Source organism: Boleophthalmus pectinirostris, unplaced genomic scaffold, assembly GCF_026225935.1.
Source record: "Boleophthalmus pectinirostris isolate CB_2022bp ecotype Guang Dong unplaced genomic scaffold, ASM2622593v1 HiC_scaffold_7, whole genome shotgun sequence".
NCBI classification, from domain to species: domain Eukaryota; kingdom Metazoa; phylum Chordata; class Actinopteri; order Gobiiformes; family Gobiidae; genus Boleophthalmus; species Boleophthalmus pectinirostris.
In genome coordinates, this window is record NW_026571473.1 from 38,976,510 (window position 1) to 38,997,796 (window position 21,287).

General features: G+C 37.8%; 4 protein-coding genes across 6 annotated transcripts; 2 read left to right on the top strand and 2 right to left on the bottom strand.

The window, feature by feature from the left end:
- The first annotated feature begins 4,210 nt into the window (after positions 1–4,210).
- Positions 4,211–7,271, top strand: LOC129412151 (uncharacterized). The gene is made up of 7 exons (XM_055165263.1): positions 4,211–4,234; positions 5,050–5,720; positions 5,797–5,842; positions 6,048–6,139; positions 6,253–6,360; positions 6,702–6,978; positions 7,059–7,271. Exons 1-7 carry the CDS (start codon positions 4,211–4,213, stop codon positions 7,269–7,271), a joined length of 1,431 nt encoding a protein of 476 aa, XP_055021238.1.
- A 237-nt stretch (positions 7,272–7,508) lies between these two features.
- LOC129412127 (uncharacterized) lies at positions 7,509–8,901 on the bottom strand. 2 transcript variants are annotated; one of them, XM_055165196.1, is made up of 5 exons: positions 8,652–8,901; positions 8,374–8,502; positions 8,148–8,288; positions 7,943–8,036; positions 7,509–7,827 (listed from the first exon to the last, which is right to left on the bottom strand). In XM_055165196.1, exons 1-5 carry the CDS (start codon positions 8,811–8,813, stop codon positions 7,610–7,612), a joined length of 744 nt encoding a protein of 247 aa, XP_055021171.1. In that variant the 5' UTR covers positions 8,814–8,901; the 3' UTR covers positions 7,509–7,609. The 2 variants fall into 2 exon arrangements, with proteins under 2 accessions (XP_055021171.1, XP_055021170.1); XM_055165195.1 differs by having other exon boundaries at positions 7,943–8,048.
- Positions 8,902–9,181: 280 nt separating this feature from the next.
- On the bottom strand, positions 9,182–10,780 carry LOC129412152 (uncharacterized). The gene is made up of 6 exons (XM_055165264.1): positions 10,568–10,780; positions 10,383–10,458; positions 9,931–10,236; positions 9,728–9,803; positions 9,541–9,653; positions 9,182–9,390 (listed from the first exon to the last, which is right to left on the bottom strand). The coding sequence occupies exons 1-6, from the start codon at positions 10,625–10,627 to the stop codon at positions 9,182–9,184; spliced, it is 840 nt and encodes a 279-aa protein (XP_055021239.1). The 5' UTR covers positions 10,628–10,780.
- Positions 10,781–13,074: 2,294 nt separating this feature from the next.
- On the top strand, positions 13,075–21,287 carry LOC110174679 (deoxynucleoside triphosphate triphosphohydrolase SAMHD1-like). Of its 2 annotated transcripts, XM_055165175.1 has the most exons (20): positions 13,075–13,513; positions 15,496–15,558; positions 15,634–15,794; positions 15,879–15,994; positions 16,193–16,280; positions 16,349–16,510; positions 16,577–16,677; positions 16,747–16,855; positions 16,947–17,038; positions 17,111–17,196; positions 17,280–17,416; positions 17,488–17,511; positions 17,915–17,998; positions 18,096–18,200; positions 18,277–18,417; positions 18,625–18,663; positions 20,284–20,445; positions 20,504–20,616; positions 20,696–20,766; positions 21,203–21,287. In XM_055165175.1, the coding sequence occupies exons 5-17, from the start codon at positions 16,275–16,277 to the stop codon at positions 20,431–20,433; spliced, it is 1,236 nt and encodes a 411-aa protein (XP_055021150.1). In that variant the 5' UTR covers positions 13,075–13,513; positions 15,496–15,558; positions 15,634–15,794; positions 15,879–15,994; positions 16,193–16,274; the 3' UTR covers positions 20,434–20,445; positions 20,504–20,616; positions 20,696–20,766; positions 21,203–21,287. The 2 variants fall into 2 exon arrangements, with proteins under 2 accessions (XP_055021150.1, XP_055021151.1); XM_055165176.1 differs by lacking the exon at positions 17,488–17,511 and having other exon boundaries at positions 13,082–13,513.

Consider the following 21,287-nt stretch of genomic DNA (forward strand, 5'->3'; position numbering starts at 1 on the left):
CCTGCCAGCATCTTACACCCTGCAGTTCTGTGCTGGACTGTCTCAGGAGCCTCTTTGCACAGTCTACACCGTGGGTCTTGTCTGGTGTGGTAGATCTGGGCCTCTATTGCTCGAGTGCCCAGGGCCTGCTCCTACAGAGTACATAGTGAGACTCGCTGCACATCCCACTAGACTAGAGCATTTTTTAAAATATTTGGACCAAAACGACGACTCAGCGCAAATTAAAAATAAAAATAAGCCATTAAAGCGACTCAAACACTCATAAACTCCTCCAGACTCAACTCCTGGTGAGTAAAACCTGAAACTAGAATAACTCTGATTTAAAACGTCCCATGACAGGAAGCAGAAACACATTTCCTGGCGTCACCTGTTTTGCCGAATGATCCGAAACCAAAACACGGGTCGAGGTCGAAGTTAAAGCTCATGACAGCGATGACTTCAGCTCACGTTTACCACAAATAACAGACGCACAAATATAACACGAGGCCTCGGTCGCTCTCTGGAAACATGACTTATTTATTTCTGTTTTGAACGTTGACTCAGCAGTTTAGACCTGGTTTAGACCTGGTTTAGATCTAGTTTAGATCTAGTTTAGAGCTGGTTTAGACCTGGTTTAGATCTAGTTTAGATCTAGTTTAGACCTGGTTTTAGTCCTGGTTTAGTCCTGTTTTAGACCTGTTTTAGACCTGGTTTTAGCCCTAGTTTAGTCCTGGTTTAGCCCTGGTTTAGTCCTGATTTAGACCCGGTTTAGTCTTGGTTTAGACCTGGTTTAGACCTGGTTTAGTCCTGGTTTAGACCTGGTTTAGACCTGGTTTAGTCCTGTTTTAGTCCTGGTTTAGACCCGGTTTAGACCCGGTTTAGTCCTGGTTTAGACCTGGTTTCTCTTTCACATTTTAATAAAATAAACAAAAAGCGTTTCATTAGGAGTTTGCGTGACGGATGTGGATGGAGTTTTCAGTGATAAAAGCGTCAGGCCAAAACTGAGCCATGATCCCACAGCGACCTCTAGTGGCTCCTCAGAGACACAACAATTCAAAACATGAAGTGGCAATAACGAGACAACGGCGCCCTCTGCTGACGAGTCCGAGTGCTGCATGGGAAAGCTTTATTTCTTTTTCGTTTTTTTCAACACTTTGTTTATTGTGTTTTTGACGTTTAATACACAGCGACAGTCCCTAAAATAAGACATCAGACTTGTCAAAAATAAATGTAAAAAAAAGTAGTACCTAGCCGGGCTGGGCTAATCTGGAATCATGCGTCATTGAGTTTGGCCCTTTGACTTGAATGGGCGGCCATTTTGGAACCCGGGGGCTTAGGTTTGTCCATGGATCTATTAAATTAACTGGATACAGTATTGCTGCTTGTAGCTGCCTCCAGTTGACGTAGTGTCACTCACTGGAACTTCAGCAGAAAAAATCCCATGGGCCGAGACAAGATTTTTTTCATAAAACACAATATAATCACAAACTGCTCGTGTTCGGCTCACAGGTCACCTACAGCTTTCAAAAATGTCAGATTTTGTGGCAATTTTTACCTATTTTTAGATCCTACACTTTTTCTCAGCTCAAAATCCTTCAGTTGTCTTAAAAAACAGTTTATATTCGTTAGCTTCGGCTACGCTCTGCTCCGCTTTAGCTCCTCTCGCTCTGATTGGTCAAAGCGATCACGTGACACACGAGCTCACGCATCGTGCGTGCGTGCGGTTGCGTGCATTCGCGTGTGCCCGTGGGAGAAAGAAGCACTAGTGCGCATGCTCGGTCGGCCCACAGCCGCCGGAAGTACCTAGCCGGGCTAGGCTAATCTGGGATCATGCGCCATTGAGCTCAGCCCATTGACTTGAATGGGCGGCCATTCTGAAATCTGGGGTCTAGAGATTTCCCCACCCGAGCACGTAGACCGTGCTCCTTCAGGTTATTAAGCCAATATTGACGTGTAGTCTGGCCAAACCGTTGAGTCATTTTAATACAGTGCATATGAGTTTCAAGATTTTGAGTGTTACCAAATTGAAAGCGGAAACAGTGCAGGCTTATGTCTTGAACACTTTTACCTCATTCATGGTCCGAATACACCGCCGGAAGTGACTCCTGTTAATACTTTCCCATAAAGCATTGCGGCCAACAGAAGACGCCGCACCTCTATGTATATATAGTGCGCCATCTACCGGGAAACGCCGGAAATGCAAGAAAGATAAAACAGCAATAAAGTTTATTATTATTTAGTCAAGTTCTGCGGGTCAGTTTGTTTGGCTGTATAAGGTCAGCAGGCACCAGCTCACACACCCATCACCATCTGCATATATCACATGACAGAGGTTCAATCTTCACTGAATAACAGCACATAACAAATGTTAACACGTGATACATAAGTCTCTGTCACATGGAGTAACTGCAGAGACTTTATTACATATTTAATGCTTCACAAGATGAGAGACAGTTTCCTTCAGAATGTCTATTTATACACGTTAATTAGAATTAGTGCAGTCTTATGTCTTGAGCACCTCATTCATGGTCCGAATACACTGCCGGAAATGACTCCTGTAAATACTTTCCCATAAAGCATTGCGGCCAACAGAAGACGCCGCACCTCTATGTATATATAGTGCGCCATCTCCTGGGAAATGCCGGAAATGCAGGAAAAATGAAACATTAACAAGGTTTATTATTATTTATTCAAATTCGGAGGGACGGATTAAAAGGTTTAAAGGGCCGCATATGGCCCCCGGGCCGTAGTTTGCCCATCCCTGTTTTAGACAATAAACAGTTTGGTGCATTGAGCTAAAAACGATTAAGTTCAACATTTGTGAATTTACACTTTGAATATTTCAAGATAACTGCAGGCACTGCTCTGTCTGAAGCTCTGTTAGATTTTAACTTCATCTTTAATCATAATCTGACCATGAACAACTGATTTAACTGGAACTACAATGCTGATTAATAAATCTGTCACACACAAAATTACAGTCACCTTTTTGTTGAAAATCAAACTTCCAAACAGAAAAATGAACACTCAGACTGACCACAGGTTCCAAAATATGTGTAAATCTGTAAATCCATTTAAAAATTATTTACCGTATTTTCCGGTCTATTAGACGTGCTTTTAAACCTCTAACTCAGGGATGGGCAAATGACGACCCGGGGGCCGTATGCGGCCCTTTAAACCTTTTAATCCGGCCCGCCGAACTTGAATTAATTAGAATAATAAACCTTGTTAATGTTTTATTTTTCCTGCATTTCCGGCGTTTCCCAGTAGATGGCGCACTATATATATATACGGCTTCTGTTGGCCGCAATGCTTTATGGGAAAGTATTGACAGGAGTCATTTCCGGCGGTGTATTCGGACCATGAATGAGGTAGAAGTGTTTAGGATATAATATTGCACTAATTGTTTTATATCCGTGTGCAAAAAAATAAAACACATGTGTAATTTAAAAATTCGTTGGGTAAGAAGAGTGGCACGTGTAGAAAAAACATATATTTGTATGATGTATTGGTATAAACAAAAGTGAACTGCTTACGTGTGTTGTATCAATTTAAGATCAGATCTGCGTGCTTCGGATATGCGCCTGTGCAGGGTGTGCGTATGGGAGATAAGTTGTTCCATCAGAATTTGAATTTTAACCGGAAGTACCTAGCCAGGCTAAAGGCTAATGTTGGATTATGCGCCATTGAGCTCAGCCCATTGACTTGAATGGTCGGCCATTTTGGAACCTGGGGGCTTGATAGGGCGCCATCTACTAGAAACACCGGAAATGCAAGAAAAATACAACATCATTAAGATTTATTGTTATAATTAATTCAAGATCTGCGGAGCGGTTTTTAAGGCCGCACATATGGAAGATAAGTTGTTCCATCAGAATTTGAATTTTAAACGGCTCTGAATTTGTCTTTGTGAATTATTTTACTCTGAAAAAGAGCATCTGAATTTTTTTTCCTTCTGTATTTGAAGCACTGAAATTTCAGTCTATAGTTTTTAATGTGTTTAAAATTTCAATTTTTTTAAATTAAAAATCATCTATAAAATATTGGATGTATTTTTTTTCAAACCCTCAAATACGACTGTTGGCATTGTAAAAAACGATGAAAAAAATGACCCAGCCAACATCCGGGATACTGAGGCATTTGCAATCGCTCTTGCAGAGTCGATCTAACTTCTAGCCAATCATGCAACGGTATAGTAGTCACGGGAACAACCACAAGTCCACGGACGGAAATGGCAGCCGGTGGCCGCTCTTCGGTAATTATGTTCATATTTTCTAACCTTTTTCGAAGCTAATACTTATAAAATCTTACAAATAACAATTGATTGACAACATTAATGTAAATGCTTGTACTCGCATTATTGGCGATTTGATAGAAACAACATTAATAGCGCTAGTTAATGCACTGTCATGCGCGCCCACCATAGACCACATGGCCCGCGCAAGTCAACCTGTTGTAAGGAAAATAACCACTAGGGGGCGATAGCCGCTACGGCTAATATGAAATACTGTCAACAAACATGGCAGCGCCCTTCTTCAACGATTTGATAGCATTTTATGTAGTGAAATAGAAAGAAAATACAGTGTTCTATGTCACTTATAGTAGGCTAATAAATATATTTGGTAATTTTACAGGATAGTCAGGCTGAAATAGTGCAGTCAGCAAGGCGTTTATTACATTTGCTGACTTCGTCTGAAAGACAATCAAGTGCAGCAATTCAAGCCTCAAGTCAAGATAACAGGGATTTGCTTCACCATTCATTTGTTGTGAGACAGCGTTCGATTTCAGCAGCAAAGACAGAGAATTTCTTGTTTCCTTTATGCATCAACAGATTACAGTGTACTTAATTATTCATGGGTTTCAAGATATGGCAACCATCCTTCATGGTTATAGAAATAAAGCTATTTAAATTAAAATATTATATCTTTTCAATAGAGAAAGGTCCTCACAAAGTCCTTCAAATCTGGAAGGAATTGTTTGTCTGAAACACATGATTACATATTTACCTTCATTATGCCCAATGTAAAAAGCTACAAATGTTTAAATAAGTGGTTGTTTTATGTCTACCAGGATCTCCTGAACCAAGTTTTGAGACGACTTCAGTCTCGCCTGGAGCTTATTCTGGAGCGTATTCCTTTGGATTTGGACTTTTTGGAGTTCACTTGCACCCAGGAGTTTGTTTTCTTGCATGCTCTGTCTAGTCAGGTACCCATATCTGCAGAAATATTAAATGCATTAACTGAATTGCACACTCTGGTGAATCATGAAAAGGAAAGAAACAGAGCACATGCTCGAGTAGTACAGTTTGAACAAGGACCAGCTGGGCGACAAAGAATGGTGGTGTCCTCAGACCACCTCCTACATCTACTTGAACTGAACTTGTCTGTGCCATCTATAGCCAAACTCATGGGAATCTCCAGGAGCACACTATACAGGCGTATGGGCGACTTTGGTTTCTCAGTGAGATCACAGTACTGCACCTTGACAGACGAAGAACTGGACCAATGTGTGAGAGAGGTAATATCCAGGCAGCCTCACTCTGGATATAGAATGGTGAAGGCTCTTCTGCAAGCCAGAGGACTGAGGGTGCAGTACGAGCGTGTGAGAGCCTCCATGCACCGTGTCGACACCAATGGAGTCATATCTCGAACACTTAACCTGGGCTGCATCAATCGCCGTACCTACTCTGTTCCAGGACCCCACTTCCTGATGCATATTGATACGAACCATAAGTTGATCCGGTATTCTTTTTACATTACAACATTATTAGTATACTGCTGCATTTGTTTTTTTAACATTCTTTATTTTATATCATAGGTATAATATTGTCATATTTGGAGGGATTGATGGGTTTTCCCGTAAGGTAAGCTTATTAGTCCAGAATTGCAACTTGTTTGAGAATCATATGCAGTTGTTGTGCTGCTCTAAACATAATTTCGTTGAGATTTAATATCACAATGACAATAAACCAATTAAATGATTGATAATAGTCATTTCAGCGTGGTGGTCAAATGCAGAGGACAAATTTCCCTATGGGGACAATAAAGTACCTTTTTTGTATTCTACAGATTATGTATCTGGGTGCATCCTCCAACAACCTTGCATCCACAGCTCTGGCTTTCTTCAACAGATCAGCTGACAAGTATGGTTTTCCTCAAAGGTACATGCTCCCATTCATAATACTGTTTCTAATTTTGACTTAATTGTTTAATTCAAAACTACTTGATCTGCTCTTTCAACATTTATGTGAATATTTGTCTATATTTTTTAGAGTTTCGTGGTGATCAGGGGGTGGAAAACATGGATATTGCCCATCTCATGTTCACAGCCCGTGGAACAGGAAGGAGCAGCTTTATTTCTGGGAAAAGTACACAACCAACGGTAAATTGGAAAACTAGAAGAGTAGGTGTAAACCTAGATCTTAATCAGAATTTATTATCTGTTCAGGCTTTAATGGTTCAGAAAAATAGTCATCTGCAAGTTTCTTTGCAAGTGTATTTCAGTAAAGTATTCTAATTTAACTATATCATTATTTGTCATTTATCACTGATTAATATCGGGGCAATTTATTGTTCAAGTAGCAAAAAATAATGGCATTTCTTATTATTGCAATACGAAGTACACAAAATAAGTTATATGTAATTATGTATGTATAATTCTACTTAAACAATTTATATACATTTTAAATTGACCATATTTTAAGTGTATGGTTTATTTTTCAGCATAGAAAGGCTGTGGAGAGACCTATGGGTGACTGTAACAAGCATCTATTACGATGTTCTCCACTACCTTGAAGAGGGCGGTTTTCTCAGCATTGGGAGTCTTGTACATCTCTTCTGTTGCCACTACGTGTTTCTGCCACGCCTACAGGAAGACCTGGACACCTTTCGATGTGGTTGGGATAACCACGCACTGAGAACTGAAGGCAACATGACTCCAAACCAGCTGTGGGTTCTGGGTCAAACACACCACTCTAATCCTGGACCATGTCATACAGAGGTTCGTCATGCTCTTTACATTTAAATTATTCAAATTTGAATGTCTATAAAGCTCATGTAGTATGTTCTATCTTTTGCTAGGATATGGACCTGCCCCATATTGAATGGGAAAACAGTGGGCTTCCTCATGATGAGCATGCAGGCATTGTGGTACCAGATATGTCCTCTCCTCTAACTGATGAACAACTGACAGCTTTAAAGGAGGCTGTTAACCCAATGGCAGCATCACAATCCTTTGGCTGTGATATTTATATGGCCGCTGTTCTTTACTGTGAGCATTTGCTATCTTTGTGAATGAATCTGTCATAAATAGCATTTAATTTTTTGTCAAAAATGTCATGTGTTGTGTGTTGACATGTTAAATGTTAAGTGTATTGTGTGTAAGTAAGTTTATTATTAAAAGTTGTCCACAACAATCATAAAAGGATCCAAACGAACTGTTCTTCTGAATTTTTGTTAGCACAAAACCAGTTCATAATGAACCTGTGACAGAACCAGAAACACAATTTGAGAGACTAAACCCTTGACTCAGCTTGTAATAAAATCTTGACTGAGCAACTCAAACCAGTTGCTTCCATGTGAACAGATGACAAAATATCTTTTCAACATTAACATTAGGAGAACATAACAATTCACACCAAACCAAATCCTGTGTGGCAAGTGGAGATAGAAACAAGCATGTCGCTCTGGAACGCAGCATTATCTTTGTAGTGACATGGGATGCGCAGGGTCTCGTAGCAGGTTGAAGCAGTAATATATCTTCCTGCTCCCACTTCTACAGACAGACTCGATGGCAAGACCTCCCAGCCAGTCCAGAATTTGACTAGGCTTTGCAGTTCAGCTGGTGTTACTACAGAAAAGAGGAAGTACATGACCTTGAAATATTTAATTAGAAATGATGAGATACTATATCCTGTTTACCATTGTAGCTTTTTCTTATAAAAAAGACCACTTGAGCAGCCTACCTGTAGTGATAAACTCCCGGAGATAGCCAGACACACGACATTTGGTGTCAACTGGGCAGTCATCGTCATCATCTGCCTGTGGCCATTTGAGTCGCTGCAGAAGAACCTGTGTTAAAAATGGCACATGAAAAAAATATGCAGCATTTCTACAAGACTAACATGATACTTTGACAATATATTATAAAAATGTATGCAACAAACTCACCTGAGGGCAGATAATCCCTGCTTCCTCTGTGGGGAGGAGCAAATCTACTGTGTCTGGTCTCTGGGTGAGCATGGTCCATATTGGTGTTTCTTTTAGTCCCCGGCGGAGTTGCTTAATCTGTCTTATTACTCGCCCAGTCACCTTCGAGAGAGAATGAGGGGAATGTACATGTGTTCATAGAATTTTTCAATAAATTCAAAAGTACTACTTGACCAGAAATACTTACAGCATGAATTAAAAGTTTTTCAAAAAGCCATTTTCGGTTGCCCTCAGTCAGGGGAGGAAGGTCCCAAGCAAAAGCCAAATCCTGTATCTCTACTTTATCCTTCTCAGACAGGTTTGACTCACCTTCCAACTGATTGAAGAGATGGTACCAGATCAGAACATAAACTTTAACTAAGCTGTATTCTTTAATCCATAACTTGGTTTCAGATGAAAACATTATCGAGTTCATCAAAAATAAACAATGGGTATGGTGAATAGTGAAAAGATGGAGTAACATACAAGCCTGATGGTGTCACGGATGTCCAAGTCAGGACAGTCCTCCAGGGTGACTGTACACGTTTCAGGAGTGCCTCCAAGGAGAACATGAACAATGGCAGGGCTGAGGCCAGGCAGACAAGGTCCTCCGTGGAGGAAGGAGTGACCCATCATCCTCCCCGCCATGAGGAAGAGGTCGCTTTCAACCAGAAAGTGTGAAGCTGATGGGACAAGATGACTTGGCTCCCCTTCAAAAAGTCGAGTAACACTGCAGTTTGCTATGGAAAACAACGATGGGACACAACAAATCAAAAGCTTTTATTAGTAGTCTCTGTTTCCATATCCATATTTCATATTCTATATCCATATGGGAATATGTGTGCATGGTGCCAAATGGATAAACTGGAACATACCAAAATGTATGTGAAAACCTGACTTGAGTTTTTCCATGCACGTGGAAAAGAAAAAGCGCGCAACACCATGTCCTACAGCTGTGTCCCCTATAACAAAAAATAAATAAATACTCAAACTCATTTCTAAGAACCTTTAACTTTTTAGGTTTTACCTTCAAGTCTGCATTTCAGTGGACAGGCCCATTCCACATTTTTTTGCTTATAAAAGGAGATGAGGGCCATGTCCTGCTCTGTAAGACTTTTTCTAATATCCATGCTGAGAATTAATGGGCTGTCCATTGCATGGTTTTGGAGAAAATGTTTTGCATATTGAGATATGGCCTCCCTTGGATCACTCAAAGATAACCAGTCTAGAAGGAAAGCATAAAACAATGCAATACCTGATTTCGATATAGTGTACATTTGATTTGATTATAAATGTACAACAATTACCAAATAAGACATTAAACACTCAAATGAAAAAGTATTCACAGCATGACAAAATTTGTGGTACTACCTACCCCCAGTAACAGTAGCAGATGATGTGGAGGTTCCAGCAATGGCTGCATGGTCCTCCTCATAGGTCACTTTGGCAGATGTCACTGTGGCAGATGTGACTGCAGGTGTCACTGGACTGAAAATAAGGCAACTAAACATCATCACATTCAATACAATAATGGATCAATTTACTAAAAAGATCATCAATACCTTTCTCCACATGTGGATGCATGTTCCTGTATCCAGTCAGTAGGAAACATTTTTAAGCAAACTGGACATGACACAGCTATTAACAGTGGAAAGACAAAAGATAGGAGTTGCACTTAAATCAAAATTATAATAGGCAAAAGTGTCGTTCATCATCAAATTCTTTATGCTTTAAGACTTGTTCCAGTTGTAAAGACAAAACCTACATTTTTCCCCAACAAGATGACTTGTATCCTCAACAGGCTGTTCACCATCAATTTCAATGACTGAGCATGAGTTGACGTGATCCTTAAGAAGCTGCAGAGGAACATCTACTCCACACTTCTGGCACATGACCTTTGCCATGCCCTTGAATGCTTCATCAGTTAGTTCCAGTGGACTTGTATCAAGGTCCTCCTGAAGTGGGACTATGAACAGTTTTTTACCCCCTTGTGCAGCAGATTTCAACAATCTGCCTGTATACCCAGCATCATCGGGTGACACAAGGGCGAGCTTACGGCTACCCCATCCACCTGTAGAAACACACAATACTTTTATACTTATATTGCATACATTTTAGATTATTATATATGAAGTAGATAGTGTATATACTTAATGACTGGGCAGTATACTTTTAGTAACATTCAGACCTTGTCAAGCAATTCAATTAAACTTGTACCTGTGGATTTATAAAGTAGCCATCCACCAGACAGTGTGCGCAACTTTGGATATAAAGCTTTGAGGGCATCACATAGCTGTAAACAGAAAGAGCAAGTACATTAATTAATCAATATTTAATATTCAAAATTCATCATTCAGAACAAAAATAAGAAGTGAGTGCACATGAGTCTTTTCATAGTTAACCTCCTCATGGGTGATGCTCTCATCTAGATGAGCAGTCCTGGGGCCCAATCCTGCTTGCATATGTGTGACTTTTTCAAGTTCACTGGGTGTCCTGTCACAATGTTTTGGAAGGAGGTAAAAAGACACTTCCAGCGGCTTGCACTTTTTGGCCGGAATAAGTACTGGGGCAGGAAATCGTCGTTTCCCTTTTCCTTTTGTAAAAAGGCCTGGAAAAGTTCTACAAAAAACAGAACGCAAGAACATTCAATAAACAATTAATAGAGAAAGAAAAAGAAAAAAAGAAACAAAACATACATTTAGTTAAGACCAAAATAAATTAAAAGATTATAAAAGCCTTGTAAACACCTGCGGTCTTATGACATTAATCATTAGTAATTAATGGGTTCTATAAAACCTTTCACAGAATCTGCAAATTTTTTTTTTTTGTTGTTGTTGAAAATGTCAAAAGTTTTCTTGACAAACCCGCATATGTGGGAGCAGTATTTCTAGACCTCAAGAAGGCTTTTGACACTGTAAATCACCAGATTCTTTTATCTAAATTATCCTATTTTAGTTTGTCTAAAGAGGCGCTGTGCTGGTTTGAATCTTATTTGTCCCACAGACAACAAAGTGTTTCCCTCTCTGGTTTTAAATCGTCCTACCTTCACTGTCCAACAGGGTCCTCCAAAGGTAGCATTTTAGGACCTATTTTATTTAGTTTATATAGTGGAGCTGTTAAGGACCAAAATAGTGCCCAATTGTTCACTTTTAAGGTACAAGCATGAAACTTTGCCAGATTATTAACATCCCTAGGACCAACGTTTCTGGATATGGAACCAAGCCCAAGTCGACCCTGGAGCTGAGTACTGCTTAAACTGCCTTTTTTTTTTGGAAAATAATGTTAAAATATCACATAGGTTATAAAGAAGAATATGTATTCTCAAGATACTAGCTACTGCAAAGTGGTTTTCAATGCTGTTTATTAAGACTAAATCACAAAAAATATTTGCTACTCAACTAATGGAACTAATGGTGTGCATTGTGTAACTTTTCTGGTCACCATGGAAATGTTATTGCTTCATCTGGAATGTTTCACAGTATGGTATTAAACATTTCTATCTTCATGGAGACCAAATCAGACCAAGTTACAGGTCAGATCTGTAGAGAGGCGACCCCGCTCAAAGTCAGACTGTCTGTTTTTCTAGATATTTTTGAGCTATAAAACCACTTGTACTTGAATAAATGTAAAGTAGAGCTGTTTAAAGTGATACTGTGGAACATTCCAGGCAGAGCAGTGACATCTCCATAGAAACAAGCAGGTGGTGGAACCCCAATAAAAAGGTTACACAGTGTATCTTTAATATTATTATTTACTGTTTCTAGTGCTTTTTTTTTTGTTTGTTTGTTTGTTTTTTGTGTGGTAATTTTAGAGCAAACTAGGTAAAATTGCAAAATAATCTGGCCAAAAATGTGTAAAAATTAGTGTGTGTGAACTCCAGTGGCCGCTGTGGTATCAAGTACTATGTGACATCACGCAGGACTGCCCTGATTACAGCCAGTTGTTTCTGTTTACAAATCCCTGCCTATAGGGGGGAGCTTGTAGTGTGGATACTTGTTAGACCATCGCACTGTTATTCATACCCCCTAACCCCGCCCCTCTCTCCTTTCACTCTCTTCCTGAGTCCTCCGGGTACCACTCAGCTTATCAGTTGTATCCGAAATGTGTTTGCGGGCAGAGTTTAGGTGTTTAGTCATGTAAAAGTTCATGAACATAGTTTTGTGTAGGTTTGATTTTCTATCTTAATTTCTCTCTCCTCCTTTTTCTTTAGCCTGTATATTCAATGGTTAAATCAGCTCTTCTGTCTTCCATTTAGTTTCCTTTTTCAAATAGTGAAAACACTACTGAAAATCTGTGTAAAAGTACAGTTACATAACAAAACATCTACTCAGAGACAAGTACTACTGCGAAACTTGTACTTGAGTAAAAGTATAAAGTCCGCATATAAAAACTACTAACTACACAAGGATTTTATATAAGGCTTTGTATATAAACCTGAAGCTGACTTAAGTTTCTTTAATTCAGTCTTGTTATGGACGTTATGCCTGCTTGTTGCCATGGAGATTTCATTGCTTTGCTTGAAATATTCAGCAGTATAGCATTAAACATATTTATATAACCTTCATTTTATTTTGGGTGTTTTTATTGCTCAAAAATACCTTGAAAAAAACATGAATTCTTTGTGATTCACACTTTGTACATTTGCATTTTTGATTGGAAAAGGTTTGTTTTTTTGTCTAAAATCTGTATTGTTTTATGTAAAAATAAAGTCTTGGAAGATCCATGGTATAAATGTAAACAGTGAAGTACATCAAAATACACCAACACTCCTTTTATACTTTTATACTGTAATATGTGAAGTGCTGTTGAAGATCAAATAGGACATTTACACCTGTCACAGTGTGTATGTCTGTGTGTAGTCTGTACAGTACTGCTCACGCCCCAGATCCTTCTCCCTGTTTGACACGTGTGAAATCTTTTGCTGTTAGATTTTTGATGACAAGTTGAATTTACTGATCTTGTCTGAGCTGTTTCAAGTGTTCTGTGAAAGAACCTGAGAACTGTATGAACTGAGGAGAAATGTTCCATATTATATGACCACCTGTGCCCCTGTTCAAATACACGTTTGTATGGTTATTTTGGGGGTCCTGGATTGTAAAGTTTGGAAACCTGTTGCATAAGCAGGCGAAAATTGACAGAGCAATATTGATACACAAAATTATTACTTTTTGTAACCTTATAAATGTTAAGTTCCCCTTCATAGAGTCTTACAGTGTCAGAGTTAAGAAGTGCGTGTGAGTCCTGCGTCACCTGGATACTGACGACAGGTGTGGTGAGATATAAAATTCCTCTTCCTGTTCACCACATCAGTTTGGACGGTGCTGCCTCAGAGGAACAACATGAGCCAGGTAATATTATTTAACAATTTTGTGTACTTAAACTTTACTATGTTTTTCTTTAACACATTTATATTTTTTGTATATTTTAAATTTGGTTACCTATCGAGATTTTTTGGTTAAAAACTTTTATATTTGTTAAAGATATATTGTGTACAATTTATTAAAATAGTAAAAACTATAATATGAATTTCCCAATCTTGCATTTAAACATTCCATTATTTTTATGTATTTATTTATGTTTATTAGGGACATCACAATCACATTAGACAAGCCAGATGTGTTGCTTTGAGTGTTTTAGCACAAGTGCAAGTTTTCAACACTTGTCCATATAAAAATATAAACTACACGCATAAAAACAAAGAATACAAGACACATAAGTTACATACAGATAAAATATATACAGTACATTTTCAATGGAGACATATTGGATTGGAAATATACAATAATTTAAAATTTCCTTTTAAATTTGATGTCATTGGTTTCCTATTTTAAATTAGCAGGTAAATTATAGGTTAATTTAATGCAAAACATGACTCTGTATACAATGGTTTCTGTCACATTATTTAACAATGATCCTGACTCAGCTGGTAAACTTCAGTCTGAGACGAGTCCTGTCCGACAACAGTATAAACTGTTATGACAACGATGACCAATGCACGACAGAAGACACACAATGAATATGTATTTAATATTTTTGCATGTATATATATGTAACAAAAAGGAAAAGAAATGATTGTTTTGTAGAGTTATTATGTGTCATAACCCTCTAAACCAGGGGTGTCAAACTCATTTTGGTCCGGGGGCCGTATCCAACCTACTTTGATCCCAAAGGGGCCGGATCAGAAAACTCATGTCATTTAAACCCCAAAAATAACAATAAGTTCAAATATTTGTGCAGAGAAACACGAATCTTTTACAGAATTATTTTTTTTTAATTGATGAACTCTTTCTTATTATAATATTATAATATTATGAACAACCTGAAACTTGAAGAAAAATTCAATTTCAGCCCAATGTTTTAACATGAACTTGTCTGTAAACAGGAATAAGTCAATTTTTGTTGTAAAATTCTGCACTCGGCTCCACTTTTCTCATGTTGGACATTTTTCTGATGAGGGTGTCACGGTCAACAGTCAAAACGATCGTCCTTTAAGAGCGTTTGGAAAGAGACAAGTCTTCATTTGTGCTGCTCTGGTGGGAGGGGCCACGTACAGAGACACTGGAGACGCTGCTGTGATAAACACCACAGAAAATTAACAAGATTTTAATAAAAAATATCATTAAAATATTTTAGTAGAAAATCAGCCGAGGGCCAGATTAAAGGTCTTGGAGGGCCGGATCCAGCCCCCGGGCCGTATGTTTGACACCTGTGGACTAAGTTATGACCAAAAATACACCAAACAACTGATGTAAATCAAATGTAAAGTCATTTGTCTGTTTAGCAAATAAACAATATTTTAGTTTTAAGGATATTTGATGAAGTGTGGAAATGTCAGTGTAGGTGTGTGTGTAACAGGATGAAGACACTTTGAAGTGTTAAGTAAATATTAAATGAACTAATAAAGGCTGTGGGTGCAGAGGTGGAGGGCTGCAGGTGAACTGAGCTGTGACAATTGTTATAAGACCTTTTAAAATTAAACAAACATACTGCTCAGATCCCAAGAGCAACCAGACAAACAACATGGGTGTGGCTGTCAAATTTAAGTCGGCTGTTATGATTTGTGGTGTTTTACTGGTGTATCTTAAATCAAAGTGTTTTTCTGTGCAATGAAATAGTGCAATCCAACTCTGAGGTCAATAAAAAAAGACTGAAGACTGCATCCAAGGTCACAAGGACGTCATTGGCCTTATATATTTCAAACAATTCTACACTACAATACAGATACAGATTTCTGACTTTAAAAAAAAATAAAAATAAATAATAAATACTGCACAGTTCTTTCTATTGTTATTACATTATCCTTGTCAATAAAACACATACGTATTTTCAGTCTGCTGAAGAAGATTCATCCACAGAACCATGTGATACTGTAGTATCAACAGCAGAACCAAAGGTAGGTTTAATACTATAGCATTAAATTAATCTCTCTGTTGTTGTTAATTTCAGCTTTTTGTTTATGCTTCTTCAGGTGTTCAATGATCCTATCCACGGTCAAATGGAGTTTCACCATTTTCTGGTTAAAATCATAGACACGCCTCAGTTTCAGAGGCTTCGATACCTCAAACAGCTGGGAGGGGCCTATTTTGTTTACTCAGGAGCATCTCACAACCGATTTGAACACTGTCTCGGGTACATACACAATGGATTAAAAAAAAAAAACTGCTTGAAATTGTGCAATTTAAAACTTAAAAAAAATGTATTTACATTTTATAGAGTGGCTTATTTAGCAGGACGGCTTGTGCAAAGTTTAAGAGAGAAACAACCAGAACTTGGTATTACTGACAGAGACATACTTTGTGTACAAATTGCTGGTCTCTGCCATGATCTGGGTGAGTAACATTTTCCACAAAGGAAGAAATAAAAAACAAACATTTTATGAAATAGGAATTCTCTTACTTAATCAAATGTGTACCAGGTATATGCAATTGATTAATTGTTTCAGAAAATGTATTAAATGATTTAATATAGCCTGTATAATCTGCAGTTATGTGAGTTTGTGGATGTTTTTGTTTTTTTTTGTTTTAAAGGACATGGACCTTTTTCCCACATGTTTGATGACATGTTCATACCAAAAGCTTTAAAAATGAATCTAATGAATCTTTGGATGAAATGAAAGTAAGGAACAGATTTGATAATGTAAATGTAATATTACTTTGAAGTAATAATCAGTAATACTTCCACAGAAGCATGAGCAAAGATCAGTTATGATGTTTGATCACATTGTGAAATATCTACACGACACATATCGTTTTGACCTGAAATCCGAGTTGAACAAGCTGGATCCGAACACTGATGGTGATGACCTGGAATTTATCAAAGAGATGATTAACGGGCCAGAAGAAAATGTAAACTATTACATGATCTGTATTATTGTGCCTGCTTCCGACTGACAAAGTGTTTAAATCAAACAGGGACATTACAAAGGACGCCCGTCAAACAAATCTTTCCTCTATGAGATAGTCGCAAACAAAAGGAATGGCCTCGATGTGGACAAGTTTGACTATTTTGCCAGGTTTGGTCTAGTTCACAACACTTCACATTAATGTCCGTTATTACTTAACATCTGATTCTACTTGGACAGAGATTTCCATCACCTTGGAATTAAGAACAGCTTTGACCACAATCGCTACATTACATTTGCCAGAGTCCTTGAGGTGGACGGTCAATGGCAGATCTGCACAAGAGACAAGGTTTGAGATGTTATTTTAATACAGATTCATTATAATTCATGTTGTGAACACCCTGAATATGCTCTAATATTTTGTGTTTGGCCATTTTAAGGAGGTCCCCAATATTTATGAAATGTTCCATATGAGGAGTTCTCTCCACAGAAAGGCCTACCAGCACAAAACCAATAAGGTCACTGAGCTCATGTAAGTATATATAATGTTAAGATTGTTTTTTATATATGTTGAGACATAATCTGGTCATAATATAAACCCCAGGATCAGAGATGCCTTACTTAAAGCAGATAAAACATACAAGATTTCTGAAGCTATAGGCGACATGGAGAAGTACACTGAGCTCACAGGTTTGTCTTGCATTTTACCTCTGCATTCAAATTTTCATTTACCTTAAACTGACGGTCGTGTGTGTACACGGTCTGTGTTTCAGATGGCATCTTTGAAAAAATACTTTACTCCACTGAAGAAGAGCTCAAGGATGCACGAGAAATACTACAAAATATTCATTCTCGGAAACTGCACAGATGTCTAGGAGAGACTAAACTGACAGATGAGCTTGCCACAAAGGTGTGCTATTGTGTTAAATCACTCCAATGTAATACACCAAGCTGTATTATCAGTTTTTGTTTATTTTTCAGAAAAAAGATGACTTTGAAATAATTGTAAATAATTTCTATAGTTTTTTTCTCTGCAATAATTGCACTGTAAGACCAGGGGTCTCCAACCTTTTTCTCCAGTGAGCTTCCTTTATAAAATAATAATGCCAGAGAGCTGACAATTTCAGCAGTCGTAAAGAAACTGAGTAAATATAAGAGCCACGATGAGCCTTAGATGGGAACAGTTAGATGCTTATAAAACATTATCCATTTATCAGTGCACCAAGTTATCAAAATGATACATTTACAATGGTAATTAATCATTTAACTTACTGTGCACAATACATATAATTCAGAAATCCCTTGGTGAGCTACTTGGAAGGGGGTGGAGAGCCACTGGTAGCTCCCGAGCCTCCACACCAAGCTGAGTTTACTTACTTTTTACTTATTTTTCTGCATGGACAAAAAGAAAAAAAAATGGAAATCTGAACTGGCAGCAATGCCCACTTATAAAGACGAAGAACGACTGAGCGAAAGTCATTTTGAAATCATTGTAAGTAAACAAAGTATTTTAAATGTTAAATTATTATTACAAATAAATAAATAAAAACACACTGTATTATTATTAAGAATATTATATTGTATATCAGGTCACTACCTTTGACTTTGGAAAAAAAGAAAAAAACCCTATGGATAACCTGAATGTCTATAACAAGTTTGACAATAAGAAAGGATTCAAGGTCCCCCGTGAGCAGGTCAGTACAACAGATGTTTACTATTTAATTTCTGTACTGTAATTGTGCTCATGTTTATATAAAATACTTTTGTTAGGTTTCTCAGTTTCTCTTGCCACATAAGTTTTCTGAGAAATGGATCAGTGTCTATTGTACGAGCTTGGATGAAAACACTCAGAGAGTCGCTCAGAGGAATTTTTACGAGTGGTGCCAAAGGAATAACTTGAACCTTTCTCCGGTAATGTTTTATTTTTATTGTATTGTTTATTTGAATAGGAACAGACAACAACAATAGAACAAACATAGATTAATCACAGTGTATCACAGTGTTTAAAACCCAGGCTAATTTGCAACCAGTTTGAGCTTAGTTCAACTAATTTACAAACTATTGTGATAATAATATTCTTTAAAATGTTTCTCTTTCTACACACCCTAATGAACAAAGAGGCCACCTCAGCTGCAGAAAGATGATCCACAACCAAAGGTATTTTACACACAGTTGACACTTGTCACAATATTTACAGCCAGACACATGCTATTCATACTACTACTACTACTACTACTACTACTACTACTACTACTACTACTACTACTCACATTATTTAACAATGGTCCTGACTCAGCCGGTAAACTTAAGTCTGAGAGACGAGTCCTGCCCGACAACAGTATAAACCAGGGGTGGGCAAACTACGGCCCGGGGGCCGTATGCGGCCCTTTAAACCTTTTAATCCGGCCCGCCGAACTGGAATAAATTACAATAATAAACCTTGTTGATGTTTTATTTGTCATGCATTTCCAGCGTTTCCCAGTAGATGGCGCACTATATATACATTGAGTTTCGGCGTATTATGTTGGCTGCAATGCTTTATGGGAAAGTGTTCTTACAGGAGTTATTCGGACCATGAGTGAAGTAGTTGGTGCTTAAGATATAAGACTGCACTGCTTACAGTTTGAGTTAGTGAAAATCAACCGAAGACACCTAAGAAGTCCAAGTTGTGAGTGTTGGTATGTACATCATTTTGGAGACAGGTTTTTCACACTCACAGGTATGCATCTGTGTTTGTGACATGAGCATGTTTATTAAGCTGTTGCCGGTCTCATTTGAAATTTGTGAACTCATGATACATATTCACTCCTGGTGTCCAGTGGAACGGGGCTCAATTGATTTATGTTCTGAATCTTTCAGAAACGTGTAGCGCGCGTCTGAAGTCCTGGATAAATGTGAATAAGAATGTAATGAATCTGAGCTCTTAACACGTTATGTCCTGTCTTCTGTCCGGCCCTTCAATCAAACTTTAGGACCCTATGTGGCCCGTGAGCCAGAAACTTTGCCCACCCCTGGTATAAAACTGTTACGACAACGATGACCAATGCACGACAGAAGACACACAATGAATATGTATTTATTATTTTTGCATGTATATATTATGTAACAAAAAGGAAAAGAAATGATTGTTTTGTAGAGTTATTATGTGTCATAACCCTCTAAGCTATGACCAAAAATACACCAAACAACAGATGTAAATCATATGTAAAGTCATTTAAATGTCTGTTTAGCAAATAAACAATACTTTAGTTTTAAGGATATTTGATGAAGTGTGAAAATGTCAGTGTAGGTGAAGAAATTACAATGTATTTGCAGAAGAATTTTTACGAGTGGTGCCAAAGGAATAACTTGAACCTTTCTCCGGTAATGTTTTATTTTTATTGTATTGTTTATTTGAATAGGAACAGACAACAACAATAGAACAAACATAGATTAATCACAGTGTATCACAGTGTTTAAAACCCAGGCTAATTTGCAACCAGTTTGAGTTTAGTTCAACTAATTTCCAAACAATTGTGATGATAATATTCTTTAAAATGTTTCTCTTTCTACACACCCTAATGAACAAAGAGGCCACCTCAGCTGCAGGAAGTCAAGCCACAACCAAAGGTATTTTACACACAGTTGACACTTGTCACAATATTTACAGCCAGACACATGCTATTCATACTACTACTACTACTACTACTACTACTACTACTATTACTACTACTACTACTACTACTACTACTACTGTCATCATTGTGAGTGAAAACAAACTATATTGTTCTTAACCAGGTGTTCAATGATCCTATCCATGGACATATGGAGTTTCATCCTATTCTGGTTAAAATCATAGACACACCTCAGTTCCAGAGACTTCGATACATCAAACAGCTGGGAGGGAGCCTATTTCGTTTACCCAGGAGCATCTCACAGCAGATTTGAACACTCACTTGGGTATGTCTGATCAAATCCATGGTACTGGGTCAGATTTTTATGTTATATATTTTCACAGAGTGGCACACTTAGCCGGGCTGTTTTTGAAAGCTTTACAAAAGGATCAACCAGAAATTATTGATGACAAGGACATACTTTGTGTGCAAATTGCTGGTCTTTGCCATAACCTTGGTGAGAAAGCCAAATCTATTACTCTGTTCAGTACTTACACAATGATGTCACATTTAGCTGGTATTTTCTATATTTACAGGACACGGACCTTTTTCAGATGTGTTTGACAGAATCTTCTTTAAAAAACACAACCCAGACCTTGATTGGAAGGTAAGTCAGAAACAGTAACTTTGGTGTGTTTCTCAGATCAGAATTTATATTAATGATTTTGATAATTGATATTTCACAAACTAATATACAGCAATACAAAATGTACTTTACTGTAAAAGCAACAAACCAATCAATATTGAGTAGGCTATTAGCTAAATACCCTGTCATCCCTGATGCCATTCTCCATGTGGAAACACAAACAGATAAATTCTTCATAACCCAGTTAACAAACCTGAGTGTAAAAATGATATATTTTCATATTTGCCCACAGAATAAATTATCTTAATGTTCTAAACAAAGCATAACAAACAATGATGGTGCCTGACTAAATACACTCAGTATAGACACTATCATGTAGGATTACAAAGGCATCTCATCCAATGGAGAAAAAGAACTGTGAATTACTCAAATTAATAACTGTTGAACAAAAATTCAGTTACAGAGGAGCGAACTGTCTGCTGAACTTTTCGAAGAAATCGCAGGAACTGTGCTTCAGACGGATCTGTCAGATGATGACAAGA

Excerpts from the sequence above, each read along its gene's own strand:
- LOC129412151 (XM_055165263.1), top strand. The coding sequence starts at position 4,211 with ATGGCAGCCGGTGGCCGCTCTTCG. Across the intron at positions 5,843-6,047 it reads TTGATGGGTTTTCCCGTAAG|ATTATGTATCTGGGTGCATC; the intron begins GTAAGCTTATTA and ends TGTATTCTACAG. Across the intron at positions 6,140-6,252 it reads AAGTATGGTTTTCCTCAAAG|TTTCGTGGTGATCAGGGGGT; the intron begins GTACATGCTCCC and ends TATTTTTTAGAG.
- LOC129412127 (XM_055165195.1), bottom strand. The coding sequence starts at position 8,813 with ATGGCGGGGAGGATGATGGGTCACTCCTTCCTCCACGGAGGACCTTGT. Across the intron at positions 8,503-8,651 it reads TCCGTGACACCATCAGGCTT|TTGGAAGGTGAGTCAAACCT; the intron begins GTATGTTACTCC and ends CTCTTCAATCAG. Across the intron at positions 7,828-7,942 it reads CCGGGAGTTTATCACTACAG|TAACACCAGCTGAACTGCAA; the intron begins GTAGGCTGCTCA and ends TCTTTTCTGTAG.
- LOC129412152 (XM_055165264.1), bottom strand. The coding sequence starts at position 10,627 with ATGCAAGCAGGATTGGGCCCCAGGACTGCTCATCTAGATGAGAGCATC. Across the intron at positions 10,459-10,567 it reads AGAGCATCACCCATGAGGAG|CTATGTGATGCCCTCAAAGC; the intron begins GTTAACTATGAA and ends TTCTGTTTACAG. Across the intron at positions 9,804-9,930 it reads TCATCTTGTTGGGGAAAAAT|CTGTGTCATGTCCAGTTTGC; the intron begins GTAGGTTTTGTC and ends CACTGTTAATAG.
- LOC110174679 (XM_055165175.1), top strand. Across the intron at positions 16,678-16,746 it reads AAGTTTGACTATTTTGCCAG|AGATTTCCATCACCTTGGAA; the intron begins GTTTGGTCTAGT and ends CTACTTGGACAG. Across the intron at positions 17,999-18,095 it reads AAAGTCATTTTGAAATCATT|GTCACTACCTTTGACTTTGG; the intron begins GTAAGTAAACAA and ends ATTGTATATCAG.